Source organism: Elaeis guineensis, chromosome 12, assembly GCF_000442705.2.
Source record: "Elaeis guineensis isolate ETL-2024a chromosome 12, EG11, whole genome shotgun sequence".
In the NCBI taxonomy this organism is placed as follows: domain Eukaryota; kingdom Viridiplantae; phylum Streptophyta; class Magnoliopsida; order Arecales; family Arecaceae; genus Elaeis; species Elaeis guineensis.
The window spans coordinates 26,449,595-26,473,595 of NC_026004.2; the positions used below are offsets into that span (position 1 = coordinate 26,449,595).

The following is a 24,001-nucleotide window of genomic DNA, read 5'->3' on the forward strand; positions in this document are numbered from 1 at the left end:
TTTTGCTTCAAACTTGAAGGTAGAGCTTGCAATTTCTCTGTCAGTGCCTGTCCTTTCCGTAGTGATAACAAGTACCCTTGGTGGAGACTTTCTTTGCCTTCTTCTTACAGATGCTAGCCTTAGGGTTCATCTTTCTCTTTGAATTTTTTTTGCCTTTTTTCTTGGAGATCTTATGTATAAGAAGAACAGATGCCTTTTCACCCTTGAAATGGCTTTCTCCTATGTTTAACATATTCAGCAATTCAGGTAAGCTTGTGTTCAGTTTGTTCATATGAAAGTTAATGACAAACTGTGAGAAGGATTTAGAGAGTGATTACAGAACTAAATCCTGACAAAGCTCAACATCCATAACAAAATCCAATTGACCTAACCGAATGATTAGGTCGATCATCTTAAGGACATGGGTCTATACGAACATGCCTTCACTCATCCTAGCAAAAGAATAACTACTTAGATATCTCATATCTAGTAGTTCAATTTTGTTCTCCATACAACTCCTTTAAGTTGAAAATTATGGACTGAACATCCATGCCTTCATATTGCCTCTAAAGCTCATTGCTCATAGAGGCAAGCATGATGCATTTGACAGTCACACTATCATCTTGCCACATCTTATATATAGTCCTATCTTCCTCAATAGCATCTTGTTCAATCGAATCGAGTGTAGAGGTATTTAAAATATAGGAGACTTTCTTCTATGTGAGAATAATTCTTATTTCTTAACCAGTCCATATAATTTGGTCTAGTCAACTTGTTAGCATCTAAATACCACATAGTGAAAGTGAGGATATGATTATATAGTTTAATTTACAAGTATAAGAATAAAATATAAGCAGACAACTAATGATGACATGCACAACTAGATTAGGTCTTTTATCTAATTGTGTCTTTTACTTTTTTTAACAAATTTCATAGCCCTCAAGTATGAAAATGAGAAACATAATCTTATTTCTAAGGGGGGTTGAGATTTCTATTCTTTATAAACACTTTATGGATAGCACAATAAGCATTCATGAGTTCAAGAGTAGGGAACTCTTATCAATTATATCTCACATAATTTTCAACATTTCTCTTACATCTGAAATATCTATAGTCTTGTAGATAGCATAGCAAACTAAAATATTTTAGTTAAGTTCAATCATTCATTCTTATATAGTCATATTTGAATAATACTGTCCTTATGGATAGCACAACAAAATAATACTATTTGAATATGCCATAAATATCAAAATATACTTAGTCAACATCATATCAAATTTCATGATAAATTTTATGGATAGCACAACAAACTCACTACAGATTTTGACATATTTTATTGACTTAGAATGAAAGAAGGCATATGTAGTGTCTTCAATACTAAGCAATCCAAATTCGAAACTCAATTGACCAGATTGGCCAGATAAGTAGATGAGAGGTTCTCCGTTGCTTTTCTTAGACACAAACAAGTTGGTCAGGTAAGCAAATGGTTCTAATTAAATAACTACCTTTGGCACTTGTCTTAGACACTAATTGATTAACGAATCTAAAATTTAGTTAGCGAGTGATTCCCAATATTATAACTAAATATAATTTTTAATTGAGGGTCTTAGATTGGTCTCATGCACATCCTAACATTTAGATCACATGGAATATATATATCAAAAGAAAAAATAATATCATGCTATTCAAATTATAATATCATTCATATACCTATGCCAAAATCATAATTGCTAGGATCATATAGGGTGTATGTAAAATTTTGGTCCAACTCTTGAGCCAATTTCAATTGACTATGACTTGGATTCAACACTTGATCCAATTCACATATCAAATTTGACTTGAGCCAACTTTTTGAATCATAATTCTAATTGGACTACAACTGATTCAAACCCTAATCTAATTAGGCTTGACCAGGTCAACAACTGACTTGTGTTCAATACACCCTAATTAAATCAATTTAAATATCAATCTACCATGAATCATAAAATTTTAGATTATGATAAATTTTAAATTTAGCAACTAAAATTTAAAATCTAACTACGATCATGATCAAAATAATTTTAATTTAAAGATCGATGCAAATAATCGATTAAAACAATATGGCATCATATGACTTAGATCTAATCTATATTATAATAATAATATCTATTTGATTGAATCTAATAAGAATAGCTCTGATACTACTGTTGGATTTTGATTGCACGATGAAATATGATTTTTAAAATTTTTTATATTTTTGAAACAAGTTTTAACACTTAAAATAAGCTAACCGAAACACAAATTCTCGAACAACCCTGTAGATTACAGTCAAACAAATCAAGCATGCATATAAGATAGAATTAATATCTTCTTGAAGATGATAATATGATGAGAGGATGGTCTTTATAAGACACCAAAGTAGATGTCTTTCAATGGTGATCCACACGAGATTGATCAGGATCCTTCTCAATTTGAGGTAGTGTTGTAGTCTTCTTCATAAGTACACTATCAATTTTTTTTTTTAAGAATGGATTGCACCACCACTTGAATGTCTTTAATCCTCTACTAAGACCACACCTTAATCTTTTCCTAAAAGATTAGACACACCCAAATCAGATTAAAATATCCAACTATTGGATATTTCAATCACAATGAAAGGTAGACAATTTACTTTTCAAATTCTTCTCTCTTGTTTTCTTTCTATTTTTCCTCACTTTTCTTAGTCTTTTTCTTTCCTCTCTTTTTTTGATTTTTTTCCTTCTTTTCCTCACAAGATCCCATGCCTAAGTCCCTAAGGATTTGCATGCCACAACCCATTGTAGCACCTTCCTTTTATAAGGCATAAAGTGACAGAATCTTTGGTGCAATATTTATCACGCGGGACCTCTTAGGATTCTACAAAGAATAAATTCACCGTGTGGAATTTGTTGGATGTGGAAGGTTCAAGTAGAAGGACTCCTCTTCTGTGCCCACATATTCCTAAGCACCATCTGATGGTGCAAAAAATAAAAAGAGGCATGAGAATTTAAGGCAATTGGTTAAGAGGAGTAGGTCAGAAGGACTCTTTCTTCTGAGCACCATTAATCTAGGCATTGGTTTTTATTTTAGCATAGAGTTGCATGGGAAAAAATTGGTTTCACATGAAACTCTTCCATGTGATAAGGCTCAACCTATTTAGGAAATCAAAAATTAAACCTAATCCAATTAGGTCAAGGCATCAGGTTAGACTTAGATCAAACACCTTTGAACTAAACCTAATTAGGAACTTAGGTTAATCCATGTGCTAGCAAGTTAATTCAACCCATAGGATTTACAATAAATCCAATTAGATCAAACCAAGATCAAATTTTAAAGTGTGTGACCCATTGAATTTCAAATCTAGCCAGTAGTGGACTCAGGCTCATGACCTAAATCAATTCGATTATATTAAATCCATCCAAATACATCAATTAATTAGAATACTTTTTAATTAATTTTTAAATTAAATACTTTTAATTCTTACGAATTCATAAATCAGGATTGATATCTAGCAACATGTCATGATTATCCATAAGATATAAAATTTGATGAAAATACTAAAAATATCTTTTAGTAGTAAGTTACTGTACAATTTCATCCTTCGATCATACAACATCCCCGATGAGCTATGGATATGGAATCATGTCAAGTTCAAACACTTATTTATATATATCTCGATCAGAAGATAATGATTCAATTGATGATATATTAGAAATTCTTTCAAATTACTATCCTATTTTGATCAAAGACTTTTTGAATCATCAACCTATAAGATCACATAGGATATTCGCTCTCCTTATAAGGAGTGATTGATTTTTTTTTTGACCACTCATAACCTCCATGCACACTACACCATATCCAGAATATCCCACATAAGCCTCAAAGAATCAAGCTAGGGAATGAACCAAAATATAGATTCGTATGCATAAGGCACCATAGTGATCTCAGGTCTAAGGATCACTTGCACTACTCCCACTAGAGAATAATCAGCTGACAAATAAATAAGACTCCATCAGATGTTCTCTCAATAGGTCAATTCAGTGAACTCATTCTCTAATGAGTACCCACATCCTCGTATTAGTGTTACCACATAAGTGATGTGAGATCAACCATCCTCTCCATCGAGTATACATAGGATGTACCAGTCTTTTCAGTATTATTAATCCATGACTCAATGATCCTATGGTTGAAAATATTTTAGATTAAGGCTATCAAGAATTTAGATCTTACAGACATGATCTCATCATGGCCTTAAAACTATTATCCTAATCAACGAGGTTCATTATAATCTTAAATAAGTATTAAGATGCAGCATATAATAAAATAAAATATCTAATTTTATTAATAATTAATGTCAAATACATGAGTTTGAAAGATAAAATATAGAAAATATTTTATCGTGTTGTTGGATGTATGCCCTAGAAGCCAATCTTGGCTGACACATTTCATATCTCTAGGATATGATTTTGTACTTATTGGACAATTATATTACCATTCATGTCTATGTGTCCATGAATCATCCAAAGGATTAATTAGATGATGATATATATTCTTAAAAAATTAAAAATTTGAAAAAAAATAATTAAAAATTTCAGGTATATGTCATTGATGGTTGATTCTTAAATTGCTCCTAGTCATAGAATCATCATGGGGATGGTGATTGATCTGGATAGACCAGTGTACGGATCACTTCTTTCAGACAGATGGATCTCAAGTTTGCAGTGTAGAGACACTGGAGCAAGAGTGCAGGTAGTTGTTAGAGAACAACTAACACTGAACGTGATCAAACACAAGAAGTTACATGGATATCTGCTCACTCATTAGTGACTTTCTCGATGCTGCAGTTGTATGACTGATCCTTTAACCTGAGATAATACTATTGCTCGTAGTGAGGCTGCTAGAGTTTGACTGACACATCAACATGGATCTCAAGGAGCCCTTGTAGTGGATGTTGGCGATAATTGATCCACTGTAGGAGTGGGGTGTGCATCAAGATTGGATCTATCGACCCTAGCAGAAGGGAGTAGTCTTGTGAGATTTAAGAGGCTAAATCCTTAAGTCTATGATCATAGTAGTGTGATTGATGAAAAAGAATTTTCATAGAATTATATATGGACTTAAGTTGGTTGAATCTATCATATGACCGATGTTGAGATTTAACGATTTATCCATGACCTGCCATCTAGTCAGAACTCACGATAGAGGGACTAAATCATATACTTACTACACCTAGAGGTTCATTTTAGTTCTACTGAGTTGTCACTACATACTGTAAGGTGTCACTAGTGGATTGTGAGAGCTCACTAGGGTTGTTCTGAATCGACAATTCTTGTTGAGTTAGAGTAAAATTATTCCGATCCATTGAAAAGAGTTTCAATGATATGATGATAGAGATCATTGTATGTCTCACTACCAGATAGAATTGAACCTATGAGGTAACACAATAAAGAGATTAGGTCTGGAATAAGTAATTGAGCTTATGAAGTATTATTGGGTTTAGAAAAACTCATTGGGTTCATGGTAACCTTGCTAGCACATGGTTGGACTCAATTCCTCTTTTCATTAGGATTACTTATTTGATAAGTTAATTCTAACTTAATTATCTATTGATTATCTATATGAATAAGATTCATAAGACTCCAATTATTGGGTGTATAAAGTTATGGATCACATAAATTAAGAGTACAAATCTCTTATGAATCTCCTTGATAGTTATTATAGGGCGCCACCTTGATTTGATCAATTTGGACATATCCTTTGATTAGAGAATCTTTTATTTTCATATAGAGCATCTCTTGGGTGTGTTTTGGGATATCTAATTATGGATGCAAGGGCTCCAATTGTTGGCACCTAATGGGCTTCCTAATGTAAATTGGATAACTTAAGTTAATAGGAATCCTAATGCAAGTAAGACTTGTATTATGAGATTGAATAGGATTCAATCCTTATGCCTATTTAAAGGGACCTCCCTTAAGATCTATAGAGCATCAAAATCAGTAGTCCCTCACACCCAAAGGCTCTCCCCATATCCTCTCTTCCTCTCCCTTTCTCTTCTCTTGGGTGTTCTATACACCCCTTCCTTAGGATGCGCGCCTCAAGGAGTTCCATGCCCAAAGGAGTTTGGGTGCCTCTTCTTTGCTGGTTTCTAACATCTGGTAGCAGCATATAGCAAGAAGAAACTCTAGAGAAGAGGAGAAGAAGAAGATTAAGGAGAAAGATCAAGTGTTGATCGCAATCCAAATTTTGTTCAGATTCAGCAGGCTGAATTTTAGAGAACCAAAATTCAGATTAAAAAAAACTATTTCAGGCTGATCCCAAGTGGATACTCGTAGAGACTGGATACTTGTGCGGCTAACAGAGAGCCTCATCTCTTCCAGATCCAAATTTGAAGAAAGTGATTGCGAAACAGGTATGTGATTTGATTACAATCTGAATTTCAGCATATATCAATTTCAGCATATAAAATAGATCATGTGGTTTTATATTTTTATGCATGCAAAATTAAGATTAAAATTATTTTAATCTTATTCTCCACTGTAGTATTTAGAAAATAAAATTTTTGAAACATATATGTATACATCAAACTCCGAAATCCAACACGCGTCACACATGTGATTGGCTTGTAGGGCATTATTCTTTTATAATAGAGATGTCGAGTAGGAACATAGAGGTATATGCTTGGCTATATGGCTAGACCACTGCTTATTTGTATATGTATATGATGTAAGGACTTAGGAGGGTTAGCCTTGGTGTGTAGCATGCTAGGACACACCACATGTGTTTGGATAAAAAAGTCTCTCCATGATAGTGAAGCACAAACTAAATGTATCATGTATGACTCATGCAATCACAAGCAACCATGCGATGCATCAATGTTATGATTGATGGTGGGATTTGTCTGATTCATGGTGGGGCATCAGAGTGATTTGTGTTGAGAGGAACCACAAATGAGGGAATAAAAGAAAAGAAGAAGGGTAGTGTTGGAACAAAAAAATTGTCTCAATGACTACACCCAGCTGAAAAATATTTCTACTAGAAGAATAGCATACAAGGAGAGCATATATCCCTAAATGATATAGTGATGATTAGTACTTAATTGGAAATTTAATGTCAAAACTAATGAATTATGCCTTGTCTAAAATTTTAGAATGTCCCCAGATCTGAAAATAAAGGCAAATACCTCAAAATATGATACCATATATATTAAATATAAATAATAATGAATATGTAGGGTTGTAAGTGCTGCCTGCTCATCTAATAACCTAGCTAGATTATTGGAAAGAAACTGAGTTTGGACTATAAATTTAGAATCGAAGAAATTATATAGTTGGTGTTGCGGTCATAGGTCAAGAGATCGGATAGCTCGGATGGTTGGCTTATGCCTCCACATCCGCATGCGTGAGATATTATCCATTTTGACCTCTGATGCTATTGCATGGGGCCTTATGGTTTTGCCTTTTAAAAGATGCCTCATAGGGAAGAGAAGGTTCCAATCCATATAAACCATACTCCCTCTTGACTCATAACTAATATCGGATTAAAGAGGTCCTCTCTCCACCACAACACAGCCCCCCCAGTCAAGAGAGAGTATGTGTGATTAAGAGGTGCTCCCATAGACGGTGCCAATATTGCGGTCATGGGTCAAGGGGTCGGATAGCTCAGATGGTTAGTTTATGCCTCCGTGCTCGCATGCGTGAGATATTGTCCACTTTGACCTCTGACACTGTCACATAGGCCTCATGATTTTGTCCTTTAAAAGGTGCCTCACGGGGAAAAGAATGTTCCAATCCATATAAGTTATACTTTCCACACCGATGTAAAGCATTTCATTTCGGTCTGAAAAGTGGAGGGCATATATTTGTGTATATTATTCGATCTCATCATCGTCTAGACACATGGCATCAGATTGTTACTTAAGATAAATATTCTCTCAGGTTACATTAGCCCAAGACTGACTTGCCTCTTCAGTATTATTTGCTAATCGATTTAATCCAGAACTGCTTACAAGCTTAATGCTCACCTCGGTTTATTTTCGATCTCCATCATCTTACTTCGATTGTTGGCCGACTTGACACCAGAGGTATAACGCCTAGTCTAGATAGTTACTGATGTCAGCTATGCTATATCGGTCTGTTACCGATGTATCACTGTATCTACAGACGATTATCTGACAGCTGTCATCCAGCTCAGCCATAATTATCTTCCAGTTGTATTCTAGCTCATTTGCCACATAGGCATCCATCCCACGATCCTTACATAGTTGGCCATTCAGTTACAATAACCTAACGACCTAATAGATCTCTAATGGCTTAACAGCCTAACATATCTTTAATGGTCTATCAGATCTTAAACGGCCTAATAAACTTTTCTTAAGATTTAAGTGAGCTCTCTCTATATAAAGAGAGACAGGGTGCTCTCCGAGAGGGAAGTCAAAATCCATAGAGATATAACTTTACTAATTTTTTCTCTAAAGAACTAGAGTTTTCTCCACTTTCTTTTACTCTTAAATTCTCATTTCTTACTTTCTACTTCTCTATTTCCACCATCCGTTCTCAAGTTTCCGACTGACTTATGCATCAAAAGGTCTTAAATCAGAGGGCACCCCACGATTTTAGAATTTTTTTTACAGATTTTGTTCGGGATCCACATTGACACAATCTTTAAATCTTCAATTTGGTTCAACACCGACCTCACCTCCGTAGCCTTACAGCAATAGTTGGTTTTAGATACAAGCCAAATTTGAAGCGAACTCAATGGACTGTTCAATAATGCTTTACTTTCTCAAATATATAAACATGGGTTACATAATTTTGGCATTTCATATGTCATCGATGCTCTTTACAGCATTTCAACATGTTAGTTTCTCAAAAGCAGTCATGAACATCTTTTGATCAGGCATAGAGTGGTAAATATGAGAAAATTAGAACCATTTTTTTTGTGCATAGTGGTTATAAAAATCAATTCCCAATGACTGAAAATTGCACAATATATCATAGAAACAAACAAATGCCATCGTGAAAAGATTAAAATAATCAAGTCAATAATATAAGGTTGTTATATATGAACATGTTGCAGAAAAGTATTGATTTTAAAAATATTATATAACTATTGAATATTCTTTGTAAAGGAAAGAAAAGGAGACCCACCTCTAATATCTACCCAGTTTCAAATTTTTGAGTATGAACCATCTAAGAATCAACTTGGAATATCTCGTTTTTAAGCAATTTATTGGCCCGGTCACCCAACAATAATAGTAGAGAAACATAGATTTCTTTTATTGAAAGTCTATAAGCAAATTCATGGCTGATAAGAAAAACCACAGTGAACATTAGCAATGAGGAAAAAGAAAAAGGAGGCCATAGAAACATTATTAGTAATAGAAAATTTGGTGAGAAAACATGCCTTGGAGGTATGCTGCCTATCTATGCACAACATTTAATTTCAGTGAGAGAAATAGTATTGCGAACTCTAATATTCTTCTAAAACAGTAGAGATAAGATGAAAAAGAAAACAAGAAAATAGGTTGATTTGTTATGAATGACAATAATTAAGTTGTTAAATGTAGACCCCTAATGTCTCCCATTTTCGTGGTAGATGAATTGATAATAAGGCATGGAAGTGACCACAACATGGAAAGATCATAATAACTTTTTATCTTATTCAAATGTAAGAAATGAAATTTATCTTATCGAAGACAAGCACAAATTCTTTCTTTCATCCAATAAAATGGCATATAATGAAACCTGTCTTATCCAAGATAATCCATTCAAGTAGTTTAAAACGGGATATACAAAGCCTACATCTAACTTAGCTAAGTTGCAACACATTCCCATTACTTGGGTTCAAGGATATATCTGGTCCCCTCATTCCAAAACGAAAAAATAGAGGACCCCCACATGACTTCCCTTTTTTGCCGGTCTCCCTGGTGTCTCGGACTAATCGTTCCCCTTCCTTAAATCCTACTATTGCTCAATTAACATAAAGCCAAAACCATATACTAAAAGAAAAAACAAACAAGAAAAAAAAATTTTAAAAAGACCTTAGAACACCAACTGACAACAATCAAAGGACCCACACTGAATCATGGGCTCATTCTCCACACCACTATAAGTATTCTATAACTTCTATGCATCTTCCAAGAGGAATTGGAAAAAGACAAAGTGAAGCTCCACGCGCAATACCAAAAAAATAAATAAATAAATAAAAGAAGAAGAGAAAAATCCTTTACGCGCTATCCCCCACCTTTCTCCGTCCTTTCCACGTAGAAGAAATTGTCAGCCTCCCCCCTCCAAAACGCTCCCTCCCCATACAGTATAATATATATATATATATATTTATAATCTCCATCACCACCTCCTTCCTGACCTCCCCCTCCTCCCTCTCCTTATCTCTTCCATTCTTTGGTTCTCATCGCCGCCATCCATCTGCATCATCATGTCCTTCAAGAAGGGCCACGATGAGCTCACCCTCGAGGTCACCGTTCTCTCCGCCGACTCCCTCAAGAACCCTTCCTCCTTCCTCTTACCCCGCCGCCTCCGCCCCTTCGTCACTCTCTCCACCACCAGCTCCGCCCACCACCACCAGCCTCTGTACCGCACCCGCGTCGACGAAGTAGGCGACAGGAACCCCACGTGGCACGACACCATCCGCGTCCCCGTAGGCGCCTCCTTCCTCCGCGTTGCCGGCACCGGCGGCGGCCGGCTAGAGGACGAGGAGGAGGAGGAGGACAACGCCGCGGTCCACGTCACCGTGCTGTCGAAATGCCTCGTCGGGGGACCCACCCGTTTGGGATTTTGCCGGATCCGCCCCTCCGACGTCCTTGATGGACTCTGGCCTCCGGCCATGCAGCGGCGCCTCAGCTACGCCCTCCGCTCCTGCAGCCACGGCGGCCGCGGCCACGGCGTCGTCCACGTTGCTGTCCGCCTCCTCGGCCCCCTCGTGAACCTCCCGGCTCCACCGGCGCCACCGCCACGGGCGAAGGCTCCGCCGCAGAACGGGTGGGGGCGGGTGGCGGTCGGGATCCCGGTGGCGGCTCCTTCGGCGGCGTTCCGCGTCGCGGAGTGGGGCCGGAAGGGAGGGGGGATTTAGTTCTACGTGGCGAGCTGTAAAGCCGAAACGTGGCATGTTGGCGCGTGCCTCGACTTTTGATGGAAATTTTGTTTGACCGGAAGTTTCGGCGCCGCTTTCGAGGACGGTCGGGTTGGATCCGTAACCTCGACGTAGAAAGGGTCAAAAGTTTGGTGCTCGTCTTTTTGTATAGGGTGACAAGCTTGCATGAGGGTGTATATATCTATATCTATATCTATAGATAATTAGATCTTGATCAATCATGACCATACGATTGCTTGCCTATCAAAGAATTCGATGGCAAATGCCTTTGGTGTTTGTATCATGTCTTACAAGTCAAAGCATTTGCTGCAAAAAGAGCTGGGGATAGGCCTGGCACTATTTGAGAACCACAAACATTCCCCAGGTGCTTTTTTTTTTTTCCTTTGTTTGCCTCATATACACATGACTTCTTCGGGTGTACGTGGATCATCCACCATAAAGCACTTATAGAAACGAATTTAATTTTGTGTATCAGATGAAGTTTTGAGAATTAATTAGTGCTATAAATCATTTTATTAAAATATTAAAAGTAAACTACTCAGGTCAACCAACATCTAGAATTGGATTAACATGACCAAGTTGTGGAAAGAGAGAAGAGGGCGGAGATTATGGATGAATATTTTGCAAAGTCGTGAGCAAGGATATATGATTGTGAGATAGATGCAGAGAAAGATAGATTTGGCTATGCGAGTGGATCTCTATCGAATAATGGAAGTTTCATACTAATGATCTAAGTTATTAGATACAATCTACTATTTCTAAACTACGTAACACAAAAAATTATGTGGTTTGGAGACTCCTAAACAATACATCAATTAGTTAGAAAAACATGTATTATTTCATATTTTTTTTAGCTATCCAATTTTTTGACCATTTAATGTATATGCTAAGTATCTCTAAATCATATAATTTTTGATATGTAAGTAGTTTAAATACAGTAAATTAAATCTAAGATCTCAACATATCGATGTAGAAGCCCCATCATCCGATTTGCACTTCGTTCTCTGCAAGTTCCCATTATATAATATAATAGATCATTATAAGTCAAGCACTACCATTAAACCCATTAGATGGCAGAATTGATCATTATATGTCAAGCACCATTAACTTTCAACTTCAATATATTAGAATTCAAAAAGAACATTACATGTAGAATTAGTACAATGGAAAAAATTTAGAAAACATACATGGCCAAGTCATTGTTACTATGATATTTTCAAAAAGAAAATTGATGCTATCATATGGTGAAGTCGTCTACAAGTTCAAATAAAATATTGTTGGCTGTGCTACACATGGTTATTAGAATATGTTTCTTTATGCAAAGAGACAAGGGGAGTTGAGATGGCTTGACTAAATTTGGAAAGCTAGGTAAAGCGTTTTTTTGAAGCAAAAAAACTATGTGAAGTAGTGTCACGCCCCCGACCCGAGATTGTGAATCGAAGGTCATGGCAACCACCGCATACTTATGAAGAACTCTCTCCATAAGCATGCAAGGCATCTCATCACGATATCAATGCATCACAGCAGAATAAATTCAAATAATTATTATTCAACTGTAATTCAAGTAATTAAATCAATTGTCTTACATCCAATAAAATTTTACTAAAAATAAAACAATAGATCTAAGTTCAATTGAAGTTGACAATCACTACAAGAAATTTATTTTTTTGCGACGAAATTTTTTCATCGCTAAAAATCTTATTTTCATCGCTAAAAGTATTTGCGACGAAATATATCGTCGCTAAAAATTTGTAGAGAAAGCCTCGTAGCAAAAGACCTTAGCGACGAAAATATTTTATTTCGTCGCAAAAAATAGTAAACCCAGACGATGAAGTTATGTACTGTATTAGCGACGAAAATATTTTGTCGCAAGAGCTTAAATTTTCGTCGCTAAAATTGCAACGAAAAAAAATTTCGTCGCTAAATATTTTGTTTAAAAAAAATTTTTTCTTATTTTTTGCGACGAAAATGAATTTCGTCGCAAAACTTAGCGACGGATTTCGTCGCAAAATAATTTGTCGCAAAAATTTCGTCGCAAAAATTACGACGAAAAAAATGTTCGTCGCTATAATTGCGACGAAAAAAAATTTCGTCGCTATAATAGCAACGAAATAAATTTTTCGTCGCTAAAAGGGCGACGAAATAAAAAATTTCGTCGCTATAATGGCGACGAAATAATAATTTCGTCGCTATAATTACAACGAAATAAAAATTTCGTCGCAAAAAGTTTAAATTTTTAGCGACGAAACTTTTTTTTCGTCGCAAAAATAGCAACGAAATAATTTCGTCGCAAAAATTGCGACGAAAAAAAAATTTCGTCGCTATAATGGCGACGAAATAATAATTTCGTCGCTATAAGGACGACGAAATAAAAATATTCGTCGGCATAATTGCGATGAAATAAAAATTTCGTCGCAAAAGTTATAATTTTTAGCGACGAAACTAAGATTTTCGTCGCAAAAATAGCAACGAAATAAAAAATTTCGTCGCAATGAATAATAAATATTTTACTTTTTTGGGTTCATAAATTTTTTTGCGACGAAATTAATATTTCGTCGCTAAAATAAATTTTGGATAAAAAATAAAATTTTTATTAATTTTTCAAAAAAATCTGCTCAAATACAAATTATCTGATCAAACATATTTTAAATAAACAGTATGTTAACACAATAAAAATATTCTAAGTCAAAAGACCAATTTCAAATAACAAAAAGTTTCATAACCATCTTTGTCATATACAAAAATATAAGTCCATACACCATTTTAAATTTAAAATAAGTACAAACTAAGTATGATCTGACTCATTGGCCTCGTTCCCTCCTCCAGACGTCGATCCCTGACCCGATACGTGTCGCGATGGTGGTGCAGAGGCGGCATCATGTGACTGTAGAGGTGCTAACTCAGAAGCATCAATACCGAGCCATCCCGCCACCGCAGCTACGATCCTCTCGAGCATCTGACTACGATTCATCCAGTAACTAATCTGATCTTGCATCATGCTCATGGATGTCCTAACTGCCTCTGGCACCGATGCATCATCAGACCGGCCGGATGACGAACTGCGTGATTTTTTGGACCACATGCTATGACCAGATCCTAGCTGCCGCCCGAGGACGGTATCCAAAATCGTATCATCTGTCATCAAACAAACCTGCTGCGATCCAGTATCACCATCAGATCCCACCTCCCTCGTCGCCTGCTCTCTCAATTCTAACATTTTTTCCTTCACAATAAACCAAATAAAATCATAAATTTTTTTCAAACTCTTTAAAAGTATTCAAAATGTAGAGTAATGATACTTACATGACGCTGCCTCGCCTCCTCGGTCACGAACTCGCCACTCTTGTTTTGATAGAATTTAGCATAGGCGTCGACTCCGGATAGTCTCTGTTCAAACAAAAAAAAAGAAAAAAAAGATATCAAAATAATGTAAATATTTAATAAAAAGTTACAAAGTATGATTGCAAATGTAGTTACGTACCATCCTCTTCATTCCCTGTGCAAAAGAGGGACTTCCTTGCGTGTGAATAGAATCAATCTTGCTCCTATTCACCTTATTCGCCTCCGATCATCGCTACAAAATATATACAATTATAACCAATAAAGGACATAACATAATTAAAAAAATTTGGAACACTAGACATACCTGAAATGCCTCACTTCCAAAATGCTCACATAACCACCGCCAATCGTCACTAGACCCAGCCCAATTTCTGTATGGCTGGGTCACAGGATCAATCCCCTTCGCCTGCAGCTCATTGCAGTATTTATGAAGCCTACATCGCCGATCTCTGTATCTATTTGCAGCCATTTTGAGAATACATGCCGTCACTTCTTCGTTAGTGCAATCCTCGAAGTCAATATTATCCTACACAGTAATCATACCAAAAGGCAAATACATGAAATTATTCATATAATAAAAAAATTATTTATATAATCAAAAATAATATGGATCATGTAATGATATGCAAGACATCCAAATTTAATTCTTACCCTGATGTGAGAGACTAGAGCATCACGGTATCGAGGAGCTACATGCTTGAAACTTTCAGCAGCCCACGGAAAATGATTCCACATATACAAACTGATCTCATTTGCGACGATACTAGCCTCTGTGCCAACCGGATGATCTCGAAATATATGTACCTTCGGTTTTTCATTGTGTATATGCACATATTTTTCCAAAACAAGATCCCTACTAGGACCACATATCACATTAAAGTCGTCTTCCTCATACGATCAAAGTTTGCTTCCCTTGCTTTCATAGGTTCCCTGTTTTGGGTGAAACTACTGCTTGCAATGTTCTCTTTTCAATGTTTCCCTCCGCAAGGCATAGCTCACGTTTGTTTCTCATCATAAAACCTCAGAACCAAACAACTGGTCTAGAAGGCTCAAATCAAGTTACAGAATTCTAAAGAGAAATAGATTGCAAGAAATATAACATGTAGACAGAGTTGGCTTTCCGAATTCTTCTTGAAATCTATAATGAAACAGATATCACATTATTTCAGTTTGGCATTTCAAATACTATAGCAAAGTTCCTCCACTAATAGGACAAACCTCATTCCAACTCGTCGATGACCTGGATGCTCCTTGGGTGGAACCATCAACACGGCCCTTTATTTCCCCTCTCAGGTATTTTGTAACTTAAGATTGGTCATTTATACTGTCTTATCAAGTGATCTCCTAAACAAATCCAGCATGGAATCAAATCATAATGAATCTTGTATCTGATTTATCTATCTGCAGAATAATCAGTAGTTCTTTTATTAAGTCAAAACACTTTTTCATTCTTCTATTGCATATCCTAAAAAGCATAATATGTCATTCTTCTGTGAATGTGTTTCACATTTTAATCTTTCTAGACATACATATCTTGTTTATGCTATAACATCTTTTAAACTTTTCCCAAAAATCCCATATCGAATTTTAGTTCACCAGTACCACTCCTTTGGTCTTCTTCCTCCAACTCAAAATTATGGACAACAACTAAAATCTGCATAAGAAGAAGAACCATGAATTATTACTTAAGCTATAAAGCCACATATTCTACATATACAAATTCTGGAATATTACCCAAGGCTGACTTTCATGTTGGATGGTATCCATTCTTACAGGTACCATCCAAATCTCATTTCACATTCAGAAGTAACTATTGTGCTTTTTGTGCATTTGTGATGCTAAAAGGCTTCTCTCTCCCTCTCTCATATATGTCAGCAGATGACAGGAGATCTAGGAGAAGTGTCCTGCGAGAATAAATGCAGACAGGTGGACACATGAACCAAGTTGTGCTTTGCAAAAGAAAGGAAAATTAGGTAAGCATCATTTTCAGATGCCTACACTGATCTTGAAACATATATGGTTGATAATATACAGTCATACACCATGATCAGAACAAGTTCAGTTTTAATACTGGTACGAAGCCCCATATGATTTTTCCATTGGCACAGGTATTGTATTGGTACAATACCAGTACTTACTGTGTATCAAAACTGAAAATATTAAAAAGAATGAAAAACTGCCAGTATTGGCCACTACAGCTGGTATGGTAAGTACCATGGTTTGGACCAGTATAGCTGCACGTACCAGTATGACGATTTTAGTATCCCAGAACCTATGGTTTCGCATCAGAACAGTATAGTATCATCCAATTCTGGTGGTTTTTCAATCCATGGTAAGGACCAGCAAAAAGGAATGACAAATCCTGAAGATGAGGCACTATTTTGCAATCATCAGTGCCAAGTGCCACTCGGTCATGCACATGAGAATGAAGTATTGAGGTCTTGAGGACTTAAACCTAACCTACTCATCCAAGACATCTTTCAACAACTATTCATGCATAAACCAGGAGAGCCTTAAATACCAAGGGTTTGCTTGGTTGCTAGGAAGCCGATGCAAAAGGGAAAATAGAATTTTACCATAGAAAAGAAAAGTTTTCTAGAGATACAAGCTTTCCAGCCGTCAGTTCTTGGTCGAAACAAATGAAAATCTAGACTTCTATCAGCCAATAAGTTTTTAAAACTTTTGTTACAGCCAACCAGATCCTAAAATAATCTGAATGTGAATTCCAAAAAACCCTCATGCTTCAGTATCATGGTGCTAAAATGCAACTAAGTTCCGCCAAAATATTCATCATGAGCAAAATCTAACATCTACTACCACCTTAAAAAGGATGGGGTGGAAATCCGTTAAAGCTCATCAATTCAAAAGGTGTCGCAAAATCAATACCATTGGAATCAAACGGGCTGACTGTTTTAGTGGGTTTCTAAATTACAAGGAATAAGAGAACCCAGAAGAAACCAGCAAACGATGACTTTTAGTGCATCCAAATGCAAGCTAAAGCTATGTATCCCCATCCATGTAACAAACCAACATCTGTTTTAACCTATTTAGAAGCTAAAAACTATTTTGACCTGTTTAGCCGAATGTCAATGTAGAAAATCAGAAGAGTCACAATAGCCTAGGTGGTAAGTCAAGTTCATCATTATAGATTATGAACTGCAAAAAAGCTATGTTCTTTAAGTTGGAATGCTCAACACTCCTTTTCCAATAGCATGGATATTTTCTTATTTTCATTGAATAGAGCAAGCTATCAAACCAACCATGCCTCCCTTAAACTTTCCATACATGTATCCTATCATCCACCTCCCTGGTAACTAATGGCAATAGAACATGAATAGGGCGTTAGGATTAACTAAGCCAATGACCGGAGCATAATAAAATGAGACAATCATCCAATCATTCCACAATCATCATCAGGAAAAACGTAAAATCAAGACAAATTCGTTACCCAATGTCCAATGCTAATCATCAATTATAAAACGAGATATCCCATTTGTTCCACAAGATGATTTATTTATGCCAAAATTAATACCCATTCCATTTCAGTACTTCTCCTAAATTTCCACGCAGAAAGAAGCATGGAAAGAAAGAAAGATCCCACCTTTACCCTAAGCCGTCGATGCTGAAGCGATCATCCCGGTCTTCCTCGCATAGGCGAAGATTCCCCCAGCCTCAATCACCGGCCCCGCATCTCCGATCGGCTTCAACCGGTACTCCTTCCCCGTGGTGTGGTTGGTCAGCCAGCGCTCGTCGAGATCTACGGTCACGATATCCCCTGTTGTGCATTCCTTCCATATAACCGTCTCCTCGGACTCCAAAGGGAACATCTCGCCGGTGGAGACGGAGTTCCGGAAAAAAATCCGGGCATAGTACTCCGCGACGATGGCCCGGACACCGGCGGCCCCGAGAGCGACGGGGGCGTGCTCGCGGGAGGAGCCGCAGCCGAAGTTGGCGCCGGCGATGACGATCGGGAAGGGGGTGGAAGCGGCGCCGGAGAGAACGAAGGGGACTGGGTAGGCGGAGGAGGGGAGGCCACAGAGGGCGAGAGAGCCGAGCTTTTGGTACTCGTCCGGCTTGGAGGGGACGAGGGTTAGGTGCTCCGCTGGGATAATCTGGTCGGTGTCGATGTTGTCACCGATGACGTAGCAGGGGCCGTGGAAGGTCGTTGGCGAGGGGGACGAGGGGGTGACGGCAGCGCGGGGAGCGGTGGAGAGGAGGGGCTCGGGGGGAGATCGGGAAAAGGAGGGGCATTTCGGGAAGGAGGGGCGGCTTGGGAATCGGAGATTGAAGGTGGAGGAGAGGGAGAGGATGGTGGCGGGGAGGGAGAGGACTTACCGGGAAGGACGACCGGCGACCGGGGAACGACGACTGTCGCCGGAGATCGGGGAGGGAGAAGATTTGGATGACCGCGGCGGAGATCGGGCCGGGAGGGAGATCAAGCGGGTTTTTTCAATTAGGGCAGAGTACCTTCGGTTTTATTTTTAATTAAAAAATATTTAGCGACGAAATAAATTCGTTGCTAAAAATAAATATTCTGTCGCGAAAAAATTTTTTTTTTGCAACAAAAATATTTTCATCGCAAATGATTAATTTTTGATAACAAAAATTTAATTTCGTCACAAATGATCGGGAAATCAAGTTTCTCGCAACGAAACAAATATTTCGTCGCTAAAAATTAAATTTTTGGCGACGTAACTATTTTCGTCGCAAAAAAAAATTTAGCAACGAAAAATTTTTCCGTCGCCAAAAAAAAAATTTTTTTGCGATGAAAAACCTTTCGTCGCTAAAAATCAATTCTAGCAACGAAATTTAAATTTTCATCGCAAAATATTCAAAAATTTTTTAATAAAATAAAATTTAGCGACGCAATAATTTCGTCGCTAAATATAAATAAAATTGGTCGCAAAAGTCTTTTTTTTTAGCAACGAAAAATCAATTTCGTCGTAAAAAATATAATTTTTTGGCGATAAAATCTTTTTTTGTCGCAAAAAAAATTTTTTTAACTACGAAAAAAAATATTTCGTCGCCAAAAAAACTATTTTTTGCAACGAAAAAAAATTTAGTCGTTAAAAATGAACTTCTAGCAACAAAAAAAAAATTTCGTTGCAAAAGATATAACTTTTTGCAACGCAATTTTTTTCGTCGCAAATACCTAATTTTTGGAGACGAAATTTAAATTTCGTTGCAAAAGCCTACTTTTTTGCGACGAAAAATATTTCGTCGCTAAAATTTCGTCGCAAAAAATCAAATTTCTTGTAGTGAATGCTAAATCTCGTCTCTAAAAGCTATGTCCCAATATTTCTTCCCACGCTCAAAATTAATTATCTGAATCTGAAAAATAGAAAGAAAGGTAATGAGCTAGACAGCCCAGTAAGTAACAAGTATCTCTACTAGATATTTCAGATATTATCTAATTTTCAAGAATAATGCTGCAAATAAACATAAGAGTATATTTCATGCTGATTTAATGCAAATCTAATAATTTTAAATATTCACATATAATATAATCATAAATCCTATTCGATTCAAAACACTCGTAACTCAACAGCCTTGACTATGACCAACGTTTAACCCCCATTGGCGGGGTCCACAGAATACCAGCGCACAACCCCCACTGGCAGGGTCCAGAAATACCAGCGCACAACTTCCACTGGCAGGGTCCACAAATACCAACGCATAACCCCCACTGGCAGGGTCCACTGAGTACCAACGTATAATCCCCATTGGCAGGGCCCACTGAAACATAGTTAGGCTGAGAGCATAAATCCGATCTATATCAAAACACTTTATATCATAAATATTTCACTGAACATGTGCATAAATCGACATACTAAAATATTTCAAAAGCACTTTTCTTTCAAAACATAATTTCATAAATCATGCATAATTTTCAGAGAATAATTATTTTTTTTACAGAATAAATATAGAATATCTCGAGAAGATGATTCATTACTTACTTTTCACGGAGCACTGAATGAACAGATCGACTAACTTCTAAGAGATTCTTCCGCGCCTATTATCCAAAATTATATTTTTACATTAATTTAATTCAAAATTAAATCTAACAAATCCCAAAATTAAAATCTCGCTTAAAATCAGGCTCGTCTCTAAACTCGATCAGAAACATCAAATGAAGCCTTCCCCTACGCAAATCTTAGAAGGATAACTTTAGAGAGAGAAATCCATCAAGAGAGAGAAAAACAAGCTAGAGAGAGAAAATCCTAGAGAGAGAAAGTAGAGAGAGAAAGTCCAATTCCAGAGAGAGAAAGTCAGGGTTCAGACTGAAAGAAGAGAGAGAAGAGAGAGAAACTCTCTCTCTCATCAATTTCTTTATTTATTTATTTATTTATTTATTTATTTGTTCATACATATATATATATATATATATTATTTTTTTTTCTTCTTTTCTTTTTCTTCTTTTTCTTTCCTTTTCTTTTTCTCTTTTTCCTTTTTTTTTCCTTCTTTTTGTTTTTTTTTTCTTTTTCTTCTTTTTTTCTTTTTCTTCTTCTTTCACGGAAGAAGGAACTCTGTTCCTCTTCTTTGACCGAACGGGAGGGGATCAGAGGGGCGTCGCCCAGGGTCCGATGGCTGCAGTGGCACGGTCGATGGTCCGGCAGCGGCGGCCGATAGCAGGGAGCAATAGAACGCCGGCGGTGAGGCTCGGCCGGCGGGAGATTTAGAAAAAAAATGAAAAAACAGGGGACCGCCTCCTTTCCACGGATTTCTCCGGTCATTGGCCTATCACCGGCGGCCATGTCTTTCGAAAAAGACAGATAGAGGGGTGGGGGTCCAAACCTAAGGGTGAAATGCCGCAAACGACGGCGTCGATGGTCGGAAAAGGGTGAAAGATGACTCGGCCGAACAGGGGAAAAACAGAGCATCATTTTCTTCTCGATTTCCAGCAAAGTCGGTGATCGACAATGATGTTTGGGGCCAGAGGAGAAACGGAAGAAGAAGAGGAAGAAAGGTTGGAGCCTTACCTGAGCTCCGGCGGCGTCTTCGGCCTCTATTTTTCGGCGAGCACAAGAATAGGAGGCCGCGGCTTCAATCGGGAAAATCGGAGAAAAACTCCGACGATCGTCGGTGGTTGATGGTTCTACACTTAGAGGAGGGGAGGGAGATTCTTATAGAGCTTGTCCTAGGGTCTTTCAATGGCCCTAGGACTCCGATTCTTGATCGGAATCGGGGAAGAGGAAGACTCCGATCAGGAGTCTTCCTCCCTTTTTTTTTTTTTTTAATGGGCTTTGTGGGCTTTGTGAGCTGGTTTTGGGCCCAATTGGGCCGGATTATCACATTCTACCCCCTAAAAAAAAATTTCGTCCTCGAAATTTAACATACCTGTCACCATTGTATTGGAAGCCTGTGGATTCTGTTGAGTAAGCGCATAAACTCTTCCCTGGGTTTTAGAAATCTGTCCGCCATCCTTATGTTGTCCTTCATGAGTTCTTTTGCCAGCTTGATTTTCAGTATTTAGCGGACAGCTAGCAATTTTATGATCTTTCTGACCACATTTGAAACAAGCACCGGTATTCCAATAGCAATCCTTGTCTGCATGATTTTTGCCACATCTGGAGCACGGCTCACCATCAATCTGTTGAGTCTTATTGTCTACTGCTCCCTTAGCTGATCTTTTGATGTTTTTATTATTCTGCCCTTGTGTATCATTTGATTGTGCTCTCTTTCTTTGCTTTCTTTCTCTTTCCATGCGTTCTTCATTGACTTCTCTTTCAATTATCAGTACTTTGTTTACCACATCTGCATAAGTTGTCAATTCATATGGAACCACTTGTTTTCGAATCTCAGTTCTCAGTCCCATCTCAAACTTGTGAACACGTTCTTGCTCACCATCCACTAATCTCGGAGCAAATTTTGCTAACTCTGTAAATTTTGCTTCATATTCTGTCACACTCATACCCTTTTGCTTCAAATAAATAAACTCTTGCTATTTCTGGATCCTTATACTCCGAGAAAAATACTGATCATAGAATGCAATCCGAAATTTTTTCCAGGTAAGTATTTCGCCGTCTTGTTCATGCTTGCGCTGTAGTCGCTGACACCAGTTGTATGCTTCTCCTTGTAGTAAATAAGCTGCATATCGAATCTTTTCTTCATCAAGACACTCTTGGACAGCGAAAGCCTTCTCCATCTCCATTATCCAGTTATCAGCCTCCAAAGGTTCGGTAGTCCCCTTGAAAGCTGGAGGAGCAAGCTTTTTAAATTCTGAAATGTTGTTCCGTTGTACTGGTTGCTCTCCATGTTGTGGTGGTGGATGCTGATGTTGTTGTGTATCTCGTTGTATCTACTATTGTTCAAATATTTGCTGCTGTATTTATTGTTGCGCTTGTACCATCCTGATTAGGGTCTGCATTAACTGAGCCATATCTGGTTCTTGATGTGCTCTCGAAGCACTTCTATTAGGATCTACGACTCCCTCCTCCTGAGGGGTGCCACTGGTCAGATGGGGAGTGCTACCATCCCGTGGTTGTGATGTCTCTCTTGCAATTCCTTGAGTAGTTCTTGTCATTCTACGGGGAGGCATGGTAACCTTATAGTAGTAAAACCTTATTAGATTCATTTATCTATTTGTTAGGATGGGTTTATTATGATGCTCATATTCTAATGTCCCAATATTCCTAATGTTTACCCACCTACACTCATACTATGTCAAATTCTATGTGTCATAATTTATCCACTTATGCTCTGATACCATATTAATTGTCACGCCCCCGACCCGAGATTGTGAATCGAGGGTCATGGCAACCGCCGCATATATATGAAGAACTCTCTCCATAAGCATGCAAGGCATCTCATCACGATATCAATGCATCACAGCAGAATAAATTCAAATAATTATTATTCAACTGTAATTCAAGTAATTAAATCAATTGTCTTACATCCAATAAAATTTTACTAAAAAAATAAAACAATAGATCTAAGTTCAATTGAAGTTGACAATGCTAAATCTTGCCTCTAAAAGCTATGTCCCAATATTTCTTCCCACGCTCGAAATTAATTATCTGAATCTGAAAAATAGAAAGAAAGGTAATGAGCTAGACAGCCCAGTAAGTAACAAGTATCTCTACCAGATATTTCAGATATTATCTAATTTTCAAGAATAATGCTGCAAATAAACATAAGAGTATATTTCATGCTGATTTAATGCAAATCTAATAATTTTAAATATTCACATATAATATAATCATAAATCTGATTCAATTCAAAACACTCGTAACTCAACAGCCTTGACTATGACCAACGTTTAACCCCCATTGGCGGGGTCCACAGAATACCAGCGCACAACCCCCACTGGCAGGGTCCAGAAATACCAGCGCACAACTTTCACTGGCAGGGTCCACAAATACCAGCGCACAACCCCACTGGCAGGGTCCACTGAGTACCAACGTATAATCCCTATTGGCAGGGCCCACTGAAACATAGTTAGGCTGAGAGCATAAATCCGATCTATATCAAAATACTTTATATCATAAATATTTCACTGAACATGTGCATAAATCGACATACCAAAATATTTCAAAAGTACTTTTCTTTCAAAACATAATTTCATAAATCATGC

At 37.4% G+C, this 24,001-nt stretch overlaps 3 protein-coding genes across 3 annotated transcripts; 1 reads left to right on the top strand and 2 right to left on the bottom strand.

Moving 5' to 3' along the window:
- Positions 1–10,312: 10,312 nt before the first annotated feature.
- LOC140852876 (uncharacterized) lies at positions 10,313–11,361 on the top strand. The gene has a single exon (XM_073246676.1). It carries the CDS (start codon positions 10,411–10,413, stop codon positions 11,062–11,064), a length of 654 nt encoding a protein of 217 aa, XP_073102777.1. The 5' UTR covers positions 10,313–10,410; the 3' UTR covers positions 11,065–11,361.
- A 2,421-nt stretch (positions 11,362–13,782) lies between these two features.
- On the bottom strand, positions 13,783–16,194 carry LOC140852838 (uncharacterized). The gene is made up of 4 exons (XM_073246396.1): positions 16,162–16,194; positions 15,989–16,081; positions 14,389–14,472; positions 13,783–14,308 (listed from the first exon to the last, which is right to left on the bottom strand). Exons 1-4 carry the CDS (start codon positions 16,192–16,194, stop codon positions 13,871–13,873), a joined length of 648 nt encoding a protein of 215 aa, XP_073102497.1. The 3' UTR covers positions 13,783–13,870.
- Positions 14,572–21,182, bottom strand: LOC140852839 (3-isopropylmalate dehydratase small subunit 1-like). The gene is made up of 4 exons (XM_073246397.1): positions 21,146–21,182; positions 18,029–18,757; positions 15,079–16,331; positions 14,572–14,953 (listed from the first exon to the last, which is right to left on the bottom strand). Exons 1-2 carry the CDS (start codon positions 21,180–21,182, stop codon positions 18,036–18,038), a joined length of 759 nt encoding a protein of 252 aa, XP_073102498.1. The 3' UTR covers positions 14,572–14,953; positions 15,079–16,331; positions 18,029–18,035.
- Between the last annotated feature and the right edge of the window lie 2,819 nt (positions 21,183–24,001).

Coding starts and splice junctions, on each gene's coding strand:
- LOC140852876 (XM_073246676.1), top strand. CDS start 10,411: ATGTCCTTCAAGAAGGGCCACGATGAGCTCACCCTCGAGGTCACCGTT.
- LOC140852838 (XM_073246396.1), bottom strand. CDS start 16,194: ATGGATACCATCCAACATGAAAGTCAGCCTTGG. Junction 16,082..16,161: donor AACATGAAAGTCAGCCTTGG/GTAATATTCCAG, acceptor CTTCTTATGCAG/ATTTTAGTTGTTGTCCATAA. Junction 14,309..14,388: donor AGGAGGCGAGGCAGCGTCAT/GTAAGTATCATT, acceptor TTTATTGTGAAG/GAAAAAATGTTAGAATTGAG.
- LOC140852839 (XM_073246397.1), bottom strand. CDS start 21,182: ATGGCCGCCGGTGATAGGCCAATGACCGGAGAAATCC. Junction 18,758..21,145: donor GCCAATGACCGGAGAAATCC/GTGGAAAGGAGG, acceptor CTTCCCGGTAAG/TCCTCTCCCTCCCCGCCACC.